Below are 11,376 nucleotides of genomic sequence, written 5' to 3'. Positions count from 1 at the left end.
GAGTGATACCCCTGAATGAGGAAGGACTGGATGGGGCTCTTCTCTCCCTCTCTTTCTCTGACACCCTTGTGAAGGCCAATAAAGTGTCAGTCAGAACCCTGGTCTGTGCCCGAGCAAAGGTGGATGGAATTGGGTCATTCCTACCCCTTTTAGCTCCTTCTGATCCCTGGGATCTCTCAGAAAGGTGGCACGCCAGAAGTGCACAGTCTCCCTTATCACCCCTCGGGGACAGTCTCTGTGCTCCTCACAACAGCCATCATGTTTTTGGACCCAAACACCAAGATGCGAAGGGCCTAGCTAGGGTAGGAAAACAGGTCTGGTCTGGTCTCAAGTGGGGTGCAGTGCTGTCCAGGGGGCTCCCCCTGCCCAGTGGCCTCTGTAACTCCTCCCAGTGCAGGCTTAGGCCTCTCTCTATGTCTCTGACCTAAGAGCACCCTGCCTCTCTCCTGGCAGTCCAAGGGGCTGGAAGGCTTTTCAAGGGGATTGTACCAGGAAGCTGACAGCAAAACAAAGGAAGAGTGAGTGTTCAGCAGTGGGTGTGTGAACCCGGCACCTATCCTCACTGGGGTCTGGGTGGGTGGGTGGTAGGGTCAATATGGAGACCACAGGCCCCCTTGCTCCACTCCCCTGCCTGGTGGAAGAGCAGGGCTTAGGGTTCATCATCATCCTCACTGCCTCCTTGCCCACCTCCCGCCTGTTGTGTCTTCCTGCAAGTCCTGGTCACACGCAGGAGCTTCAACTTAGCGGGTGTAGCCAGGCGCCTTCCTGCCCAGCTCCTGGCTCCCTAGACAGCTGATGTCGCCTTCTCCCGGGGCCTCCCACAAGTACTGAAAGAATCTCACAGAGCTTAGTTGGTTCAGGGCATCAATTCCCGAAGCTCAGGGACAGTGTGTGGGTAGGGGGGTGTCCTGACCCACTTGTTACCCCTCCCACAGTCCCTCGAGAACCCTTGTCCTGGAGCTGAGGGCCATCATCATTCCTTGGTTTTCTTCCTTCATTTCCTTCCATCATGGGCACTGGAGAGAGGCTGGAGTTGAACCTTTTGGGAAGGTGCAGGAGGAAGATTCTAGAAGCTCCATTTCTATATCAGTGTGTCCAAAGACTGCCGGCCCCACTTCCTGTAGTCCAAGTGGGCCAGGAGAAATAGTGGTCCAGAGGCAGCATCCCAGGGTTTCGTGAAGATCCAGGGCAGAGGGGAAGCCAGGGCAGGGAGCAGCAGGCAGATGCGGCGGCCTTGTTGCTGGTGGGGCCCTGTCATTTGGCTTCACAGCGCTGGAGGGAAAAGGCTCCTGGAGGGCACCAGAGGGGTCCCCAACCCTGCAGGCACCCAGAGGTGGTTGAGTCTCACTGTCTCTCACAGGCCTCAGAGGGAGCCTTCAGGGCCGTGGGTTACCTTGTCTTCCCTCACCTTGTTCCCTGGCCAGCAGAGACTCACCTGAGGCCTTGGATGCTGGGTGGCTGAGCTGACTTTGCATGGAAAGCGGCACATCGGGGGGCCAAGGCGGCAGCCCCCCTGCCAGCTGCTGTGTATAGCTGCTATCCAGACCCTCCAGCCAGTCTGCCCGCCATTCCCACAGGGGTAGGGACAGGGCCTCTCGAGGAGATGGGGGCGATGAGGCATCTGTTGGAGAGAGCAGATATGTTGGGGTGTTGAGGTTCACCCCTGTACCAGTTTGGGGCAGAAACAAGGCCCTAACTAGAGCATCTCTTGCTAGGCACCAAGGCTGGCCAGTCCTCAGGGTACCTCTCCCTCCAGCCCACGAGCTTGCTGGCCCGTCACAGAGTGGGGGAGAAGGAAAAATAGAATGATCCCCTGTGTGATTTCCCGCTTCCTCTTCTTTGGAAGAAAAGGAAAGAACATTCCTGGCCAATATGGCGCAGAGGAAGCTGAGCACAGAGCAGCCGAGTCACCCAGACTAACCTTGCAACATCAGGGATCAGGAAATGACCCAGAAAGAGAGGCTCTTGGCTGGGAAGGAAGTGAGGTTCTTATGGGAGCCATGACCACACCAAAGGTGGGGAGAGGAACAAAACAGGGTGGTGATGTACCTGTGAAGACGCAGTCTGTCTCCCTGGGCTCCAGGCCCAGTCCAAAGCTGTCCACGGCTACGGCCAGGGCCCGGGCAAAGTGGGCATCAGCCAGGAATGAGCCATCAGAGGAGCTGACAAGACTGGCCCTGGCGCTGGGTGCATTGTCCTCGGACGCTGAACCCCAGCCATTGGCCAGGGAGCCCTCGCTGGGGGTGGGGGTGGGGCAGGGCCGAGGGGTGCACAGCAAGCTAGTCCCCTGCGACCCCACCTCTCCTCCCACTCGGCCCACATCAGCCAGCCCGGAGGCTGGGGGCAGGCTGATGTAGCCATAGGTGCTGGGCGGAGAAGGTGGCCGGGGCATAGGAGATGTGCTGTTCCTGGAAAGAGAGAGAGGTGGCAGGGCAGAACTTTCTAGAAGGTGGGGTGGAAGGGCCAGGGGAGACTGCTCTGATCAGCTCTACTCACCTGGGAGTCTCTTCGCCCTCACTGAGCTCCAGGCACAGTGCCACCTCCTCAGGGGTCAGCACGCTGTCCTGGTCCTGCTCCAGGGAGGACAGTGAAGAGCTGGACAGACGGCTGGAGGCTGGGCTGGGTCCCAAGAGTGAGGACGCCTGAGGGCTGGGGGGACGGGGGAGATCCTCAGGGATCAGGTCAGGGCAAGAGGGAGTTTGAGTTTCCAGCAGGTGCCTGATGAAAGCAAGATGCCACAGGTACATGAAGTCAGTGCTGATCCGAGGATGTCTGCTTCATCTCCGCACCCTAGCCTGCTCTGATCCCCCTTCTTACCCAGGCTGTGTACTCCGAGGGGCCATTCCCCGGAGCGAAAGGGGTGTTGGTGGGAGGGGCCGCGTGGCCAGCTCCTTGGAGCTGCTGAGGAGCTGAGGGCCCAGCACCCGCCAGGCCACCAGGGTTCGGGGGACAGCACCTGGGTATGAAAATGGCAGGACCCCATCAGCCCTGGCCAGCCTGGGCACCTTCCCCCCCATTTCTATCCCCAGACGCTAGTGGGCCCTCTCACCTGGACTCTGGCAAAGGTTCTTGGTGCCTCCGCTCCCCTGCTCCCATGCCCACAGCTCCACAGAGCGGCTACCACGGAGAAGTGGGGAGCTGTGGACCTGCTGGAGCTCTAGAAAGGGATTAAAATCGTGTCTGGAACAGCCAGGACAGGCTGTGGGTACAACCATGCTCCGCCCAGTCTGTCATCCATTAGCCAGCAGAGAGCACTCCACTAGCCAGCTGTGTCCAGTGGGAGGGATACTAAGCTAAGACTCCACTGAGGGCCCCATGACGAGGCTCAAGTGCTAGAACACAGGTCAGGGTGATTCCCAGCATGGCCTGGCATGGCTGGGTATAACCCTGGTAGTTCCTGATGACCTCTTGCCCAAAGCTCCACTTGGAGTCACCCCAGATCCCCCAAACACTGTCAGGAGTAACCAAAAGCTAAACACAATTTTAAAAAGGGAGGGGCCAGAGCAATAGCATAGAGGATAAGCATTTGCCTTGCTTGTGGCCAACCCGAGTTCAATCCTTGGCATTCCATATGGTCCTCCAAGACTCCCATGAGCTATTTCTGAGCACAGAACCAAGAGTAACTTCTGAGCACTGCCAGGTGTGGCACAAAAACAAAAATGGGGGGAGGGCATACACACATCCCAGCTTAGCCATGTATTTACCTTATATCTGCACTCATTTGTTTGCTAATGAGATTTAAAAAAAAAAAGATGAGGAAGGATCAGAAAGACAGTACTCTTGCTTTGCACATGCCAACCCAAGTTCAATTTCTGGCACCCCAATATGGTCCCCTGAGGTGCCATAATTAAACCCTGAGCATTGCTGGATATGGACCCTAAACCAAAAACAAAACAAAAAATTAGATGGAAAGGAAGCTGTGAAGTGAGTTCAAGGGCCGGAGAACATAATTTACACCATGTAAGAACCTGGGGTTTGATCCCTGGGCATTTCTAGGTGTGCTCCCCACCAAAATAAATATTGATAAGTTCCTGACACCAAATAAAGACTTTTAAAAATAGAACATTGGGCTGGAGCAAGATACAATGAGCAAGGTGCTTGCCTTGCATGTGTCGGAGTTGGATTCAATCCCTGACATTGTCAGGAGTGATCCTTGCATAAAAAGCCAACAGCCAGCCCTGAGCACTGTGAGATGTGGCCCCAAAATTCGAGAAACAATTTATAAAATAAAGAAGCAATGTTTAGAGGTCCTAGAGATAGCATCGAGGTAGGGCATTTAGGGCATTTGCCTTGCATGCAGAAGGACGGTGGCTCGAATCCCACCATTCCATATGGTACCCTGAGCCTGCCAATAGCGATTTCTGAGCATAGAGCCAGGAGTAACCCCTGAGCGCTGACAGGTGTGATCCTCCCAAAAAAAGGAATGTTTATTCCTTTTACTATCCACACACCAACATTTCTGCTCTCCCTGACCTAATGTTGCTACTGCAAAGACAGAGGCGCCTGCTTTAAGGGATAGAATGTGCTCCTCCTCTCACATCACACACGTTGAGCATCTTGGATGACTCTGGGAGCCCTGGCTTTCAAAGCATATCATAGGAGGGTGAGTGGGTGTGTGGGGTATAAGCCAGTCATCGCAGATGGAGACACCCTCCATCAACCCCAGGTGTTGTGAGTGAGTGTGGGGACAAGCATTTAGAAAATGAAGATGCGGGCCGGAGAGATAGCACAGCAGTTTTTGCCTTGCAAGCAGCCGATCCAGGCCCAAAGGTGGTTGGTTCGAATCCCGGTGTCCTATATGGTCCCCCGTGCCTGCCAGAAGCTATTTCTGAGCAGACAGCCAGGAGTAACCCCTGAGCACCGCTGGGTGTGGCCCAAAAACAAAACAAAAAAAAAGAAAAGAAAAGAAAAGAAAATGAAGATGCGGGCCGGAGAGATAGCATTAAGGTAGTGCATTTGCCTTGCATGCTGAAGGATGGTGGTTCGAATTCCAGCATCCCATATGGTCTCCCAAGCCTGCCAGGAGCGATTTCTGAGCATAGAGCCAGGAGTAACCCCTGAGAGCTGCTGGGTGTGACCCCCCCCAAATAAATAAATAAACAAACAAATAAATAAATAAAAATAGAAAATGAAGACGCATTCATCCCTGGAAACTGGAAGCCAGTAGACAAGAATCAAGTGTAAGCTGCAATGCATTGCATAGGGGGATGGTCCATACAGCCACTTCAGTGACAGAACTTGAAGCAAATTCTTCCTATGGAAAGACTGAGTGGTGATAGTTTGGGCCGGACTGGGCAGTGCCCCAGGGCTATTTCTGGCTCTGCACACAGGGGTCACTTCTAGAAGTGTTCGGGAAACCACGTGTGGTTCCAGGGATGAACCTGAGGTCTGCTGAATGCAAGACAAGCACCGTGCTCTCTCTCTAATCCCATCTGGCATCTCTTGTGCAACCGGGTCTGGCTTACAGTGGTGCTTAGCAAGTGTTCCCAGCGCCGGAGCTTTTTGAACGACCAGGGTGAGAAGAGGCACCGAGAGCTGCTATGAGGCAGGACAGAGAATGGAAACCCTGGACATTTTCAACACTGGGAGCCCCCTACCCTCAGGCCAGGTTTCAACCTTCCACTCCTGGGCCCCCTCCCCACTGCCCCCACCAGCCCGGCCTTACCCTGCTTCTTCTTGGCCTTCCAAACCTGGGTGGGAGCCAGGGACGGGCGTGGGGAGTTGAGGCCCCTGCGGCTGCAGAGGCTGTCAGAACTGGGCCAGGGGCCGGAGACCCGGGCCTGCTGGGGTGGGAGACGCCTGGAAGCTGGGGTCTGGGGGCTGGGCCGAGCTGGGGGGCTGGAGAGCGGCTCAGCGATGAGGGAGCCATAGAAAGTACTGGTGTCGGGAAGCAGGGGCACCCCAGGGCTTCGGGGGTCCCAGGAGATCACTGTGAGAACCAGGGCAAGGAGGAGGCTATCAGAGGTCTGGGCCGGGCCCCCCTCTTCCCAGTCCTTCCCATCCCTATGCAGGCTTACACGAGTGACGCCCATCTAGAGCATCCCGGGGGTCCCCTCCCAGCCGGCTGCTCAGGCTGCTGGTGCTGCTGAGATCTCTAGATCCAGATGTGGAACGCCACGTATCCGCCAGCCATGGAGAGTCGCTGTGGTCCATCCTGGAAGAGGAAGGGTTTAAAAAGCTAGGAGGCTGGTGATGGCAGTACTTGGCTTCCCACCCTTGCACCCCCCCCCACTTAAACTTCATCATCCCGAATTCTGTGTCCTGCTTTTAAAAATCGCGTGCCCAGTGGGGCCTCAGAGCACTGCGTGGGCCGGGTTTCAGAGCTCAGAAGCCCCGCAGCCTCGCTGTGAAAAGCATCCAAACAAGCCCCAGGACCTTGCATGGGGAATTGGCCACAGACCACAGGCCAATTCCAGGTGAGGACTAATTGGGCCTGGGGTGCCTTAGCTGATGCTGGGGTGCACCTGAACCTGACTGGTCAGTTACTGAGAGCTGAAGGAAGGATCCCTGCCATTGCTGGAACTCTGGGTGTCCCCGGGGAGAGGATCAAGCATTGCAAGTAGAGGGAGACTGAATATCAGTCCTTTTATTTCTGCCCAGCAGAGCCAGACCCCGGGAAGCTGGGCCAGCAGTGCGGAGGACTGGCACCAAGCACTCACGGGAGGAGCCTCAGCTTGCAAACCTGAGAGCTGTGAGGGGCTCACTGCGGTCTGGGGTGTGAAGTGGGAGACTAGCGATGCTCTGCACCTCGCATCTCACCTGTGCTTGAGAATGGCGTCCTCACTGGTATACCTGTATAGACCTGAAAGGGGCAGGAAGGAGAAAGGCCACAGCTGGGTCCCTGCCCCCATAGTTCCCTCCAGCCCCTCTCCCCACTGTGGGTTTCCAGACCTAGGTCCCTGAGGACATTCCCCCTCACCTGGGCCCAGGTGCACCCCAGCTTGGCGCCGCCGGTGGATACACACAGCAGCTGCCAGCAGCAGCAGCCAGAGCCCCACAACTGCACTTGCAATGACCTCCGGCCGGGCCAGGACCGTCCTCAGCTTGCCCAGGGTCCACGGTGCGCTGTCCCCTGGCTCTCGGGCTGCTTGCTCCACGGGCTGCTCTGTAAGGGATGGGAGCTCAGGCCGGGTGAGGCCAGAGGAGAGGGAGAGAGTGAGGTCCCAGGAGGGCGCATGGGGGGTTGCTCACCTAGAAAGATGCAGGCAGGACTGCTGGGTTCCCCGGGCCCCGCACCCGTCACCGCAGCCACCTGCACGCAGTAGGAGCCTGGTACTCGTGGGGCTATCTCCAGCTCGGTCTGTTCGCCCGCCACTGTCCAGTTGGCAGGGGCCACTGAGGCATTTCCCAGGCTCCAGACCTGAGGCCAAGCAGATGTGAGCGGCTGTTCCACCGCCAGGCCCCCAGAGATCAGACTCGGGTACCTGCCCCTGTGGGCACCCATACTTTCTGTTCCCTTCTCCCCTACAAAGAGGGAGGCAGTTCTTTCTGGATGGAGAAAGAGGTGCAGACAGCTTACCCCAGAGACTCAGACCAAGGGACCTTTAGGGACTCAGAGGAGTGTGGAAACCTAGGTATGGGCCCACCCTTGAGTTTTGAAGTGGTAAAGCTCCAGAAAGACCCCCAGATGCAGATGCTCAGAAATCCTACTTTCACGCCGAGGAGGGCTTATTCCTCCTGATTCCCACTAGCTGAAGTTTTGGCCTCATGAATTGGGCTGATGGTTCCAGATATGGGCCCTTGACATGAACTCTTGGGAGTCGAGAGGCTGGCAGGGGCAGGGTCACCACAGGGCTTTTCTTTCATGCCAGCGTGTCTGGGAACCTGAGGAAGGGGTGAGTTGGTTTGGTGAGTACCTGGTAGCCTCGGATGATGCCATTGTGGTTTTCGGCAGCGGGTGGTGCCCAGCTCACGAAGACACTGGCATTGCCAGCCTTGAGCGTCACTTCCTGAGGAGGAGCACTGGGCACTGGAGAGAGGGTTTGTAGGAGGAGGAAGAGGACTCAGGAACTGAGTTGGACTCAGGTCCCAGGCACCCACTTTGGATGGCCCCCAAGCCTGCTGCTATCCATGCGGAACCTCACCTTGTTCTGGCAGCCTCAGGAGCAAAACGTTGCTGTCGGGGCCTTGGGCACGACCCGAGGATGGCTTTACCTTGAACTCGTAGTCCTGGCCCCACCGGAGACCCCGAAGCTCTGCACTGTGCTGCCCGGCCAGCAGCGCCTCTGCCCATGGTGCCCCCTGAGCTCTGAACAGAGCTGTGTAGGACTGTGCAGGGGCTGCAGGGCCACTCACCTGGGGGTGTGGGCAAGTGCAGAGTCAGGGTCTCCCACCTGCCTTGGGGCTCTGCCTTCCCCAGCAACGGCCTCACCTTCCAGCTGAGCCACACGACAGGCCCCTGTGAGCTGCCTCCATCAGGCTTGGGGTTTAGGAGCGTCACATTCTCCAGCTGGATGCGCACGGCCAGAAGCTTCAGGGGTTTCTCAGAGTCCTTTGGGTCTGATGAGACACAGAGAGAAGAACCCCAATCCCAAGTCTCTTTCCTAGAGCGGGTTAGGGGTTCCCTCCCGTCCACTCTTACCCCATGCTGCACCCTTACCCTGCACAAATACCCTGGCGGCCCGGCTGTCCCGCCGACCAGCCCTGTTGGTAGCGACGCACAGGTAGGTGCCGGCGTCGCCCTTCTCAACTCTCGACACCTGTAGGGAACCTCCGACCATCTGCCAGGGCAGGTGGGGTGATAGCTTGTGAGTGGGGGAGAGCCACACTCACATTTCTGTCATGCTGCAGGGGTCATACCCCAGTTTCTGCATGCACCTCAGCCCCCAGCTCACTCACCGTGTGGCGCCCAGGCTGCAGTGCCAGGAGCTTCCCATCCTTCCACCATGAGACAGTGGGCTCAGGGCGACCCCAGGGGGCTCCACACTCCAGAGTCATCTTCTCTCCCACGGTGGCCACTGTGTCACGAGGCTGCACCCGGAAATCCTTGTGAAGGACTAGGGAGGAAAGGGAGGTTGTGAGAAGGGACGGTGGGCCTCAGCCACCAGCTTTGCCCCTTTGGCTGGGTTGTGTCTATTCTCTTGAGCTCCCCTGATCCCTGCCTGCATTGTGTGCTCTGACTCTGGTTTATCTTCCCACTACAGGCATCTCATCCCAATACCTGAACCCCAGTCTCCCTCGGACTCACCAGCCACATAGAGTCGTGCACCCCGACTAATGGCTGTGCCCAGCCGGTTGCTGGCCTCGCAGGTGTAGACCCCTGGGTCTGAATCGCCATGTCCCGGGGTCGGGGGCCTCAGTAGCAGGAGGGTTCCATCGGGCAAGAGGTGGTGAAAGTTCGGGGGCTCCATGCTCAGGGGCTGCCCATCCAGCATCCAGTGGATGGTCGGTGGGGGCTGGCCTGAGGCTCTGCAGTTCATCCTGACAGGGTCTGGTCCCAGGAACAGCTGGTCCTCAGGGTGCACCAAGATCTGTGGTGGGGTATCTTGAGACTGGGCCCCTGGACAGGAGGGAGCAGAGCTGGGTTTGGCTACTGACTGGGCCCCCCGTCCCTGCACATCTGACCTATGGTCTCTTGGCTCTTGTTGGCTCCCAAACAACAAGCTTGTTGGTGACAACAAGTGGGGAGTGGGTTTACAGAACTGCCCATCTACCTGTCTCTGATGATCTAAGCATAGCACCGCCATTATTGCCACCTGCACCATCATCATTACCATCACCATTTTCTTAGCCACTAATTCGCCTCTATCACAACCTCTCCCTCTACCACTGTCATTATCATGACCTCCACCTTCGTGATCATCCCATCATCTCACCACCTTCACCACTTCCATCACTACCCCACTAACTCTACGTCACCACTATAATTATCATCATCTTCATCGCCTCTACAATAGCACCATCATTATCAGTAACCCTACCCCTATTCTTTGTGTAAGCTTACCTACAAGAAAGACCCTCCCATTTCTGGGAGGGGTCTTGGGGAAGTTTCCAAAGGTTTGACCTCAGGGGCTAGAGCGAAATGTGCATGGATGGAGGTTGGAGGAGAGATGGCTGAAAGAAGCTAGATGCAGGGCGAGCTGACAAGACCATGCTTAAATAGGTTTAAGATTATAGGCCACACATGTTGGCTAGGGCATGAATCAAGCTGATATTTTCTGGAACCTGTCTGTGGGTGAGTTTTCTACCCGCCGCGATCACCTGAATTTGCAGACCTGCCGGCTGATGGAGAAGGTGGTCCTGCGCTGGAGGAGAAAGGTCTCCATCGCCATCCACCTCCATCCAAGCCCATCCAAAGGGCTTGATGCAACACCGCCTTCACTATCACCACCACCTCTACCATTACTACCACTGTCACCACAACCATCACAACCACCTTCACCAAACTACCATCATCACTCCCATCAATACACCATCATCATTGCTACCACTATCACTAACACCATGACCACCACCATAACCACCACCATCTCCATGACCGTCTCCATAACCACCACTTCTCCCTTCACCACCATCTCCCATCACCACCACCTCCTCATTTCTGCTATCTCACCTCTACTACCACCATCTTCACCATTACCATCGCCTCTTTACCAGAACCACTTTCATCTCTACACTTCTATCATCCCTATCTCACTACCATCATCTCTACTTCTATAGCTACCATCACCATCACCACCGCCACCTCTGCCTCTGCCATAACAGTCTCCGCCATTACCAATGTTGTGGCCATCATCACCCCACCCCCACCATCTTGGGACTCTCCAGGAAGGAAAACAAGGATGCCAGAGCCACTGTCTCTTGGCTGGGCTTGTGTGTGGCGCTCTGGCCTGAGAAGGGAGCCGTACTCACCTGGGCAGAACAGGAGCAGGAGCACCAAGGCACCCGGTGCCCCACGGGAGTGCGCGCCCACCCAGCCCATGGCTGAGCTGGCCCAGTCCTTGTCCCCAGCACTTTGTTCTGCTGCTGTGAGCTCAGGAGGGCGGAGGGTGGGGCTGGATTGTTTGTGGCCCAGTGCCCCAGGAGGGAAGCAGCTTGGAGGAAACTGATGCTTCCTGTCTGGCTCTCCTGCCTTAGAGAACTGGGAGGAGGCTGAGGAGAGAGACTGGCCTTGACTCTGGGACCCACCCCAGTGTGCATTGACCTGGAGATCCAGGAGGGGCGCTCTCAAGGAGCCCCTCCACCGTCTCCATGCCTAGGCCCTAAGCCCCAAATCCTCCTGGGATGCAGCCTTGGCCCTTGGTTGCCTTTGCTGGGGTGGAAGTGGAGGTGGAACTATATGGGGTGTTGGGGAGGAGAGCTGAATGTGGGGAGGAGAGATGGTGGAAGATGCAGGAAGGGAAAGACCCAGGAGGCGGCCATCCAGAGCAGATGTGG

The 11,376-nt window shown here is 56.7% G+C and overlaps 1 protein-coding gene across 1 annotated transcript; it reads right to left on the bottom strand.

The window, feature by feature from the left end:
* Positions 1–847: 847 nt before the first annotated feature.
* ROBO4 (roundabout guidance receptor 4) lies at positions 848–11,072 on the bottom strand. The gene is made up of 17 exons (XM_049777913.1): positions 10,852–11,072; positions 9,188–9,499; positions 8,839–8,996; positions 8,600–8,720; positions 8,372–8,499; positions 8,085–8,295; positions 7,857–7,969; positions 7,192–7,360; positions 6,920–7,105; positions 6,760–6,802; positions 6,018–6,154; positions 5,666–5,929; positions 3,050–3,157; positions 2,818–2,956; positions 2,497–2,718; positions 2,050–2,408; positions 848–1,621 (listed from the first exon to the last, which is right to left on the bottom strand). The coding sequence occupies exons 1-17, from the start codon at positions 10,919–10,921 to the stop codon at positions 1,377–1,379; spliced, it is 2,985 nt and encodes a 994-aa protein (XP_049633870.1). The 5' UTR covers positions 10,922–11,072; the 3' UTR covers positions 848–1,376.
* Positions 11,073–11,376: the final 304 nt, after the last annotated feature.

Source organism: Suncus etruscus, chromosome 8, assembly GCF_024139225.1.
Source record: "Suncus etruscus isolate mSunEtr1 chromosome 8, mSunEtr1.pri.cur, whole genome shotgun sequence".
In the NCBI taxonomy this organism is placed as follows: domain Eukaryota; kingdom Metazoa; phylum Chordata; class Mammalia; order Eulipotyphla; family Soricidae; genus Suncus; species Suncus etruscus.
This window is presented reverse-complemented; position numbering and strand designations above follow the sequence as displayed.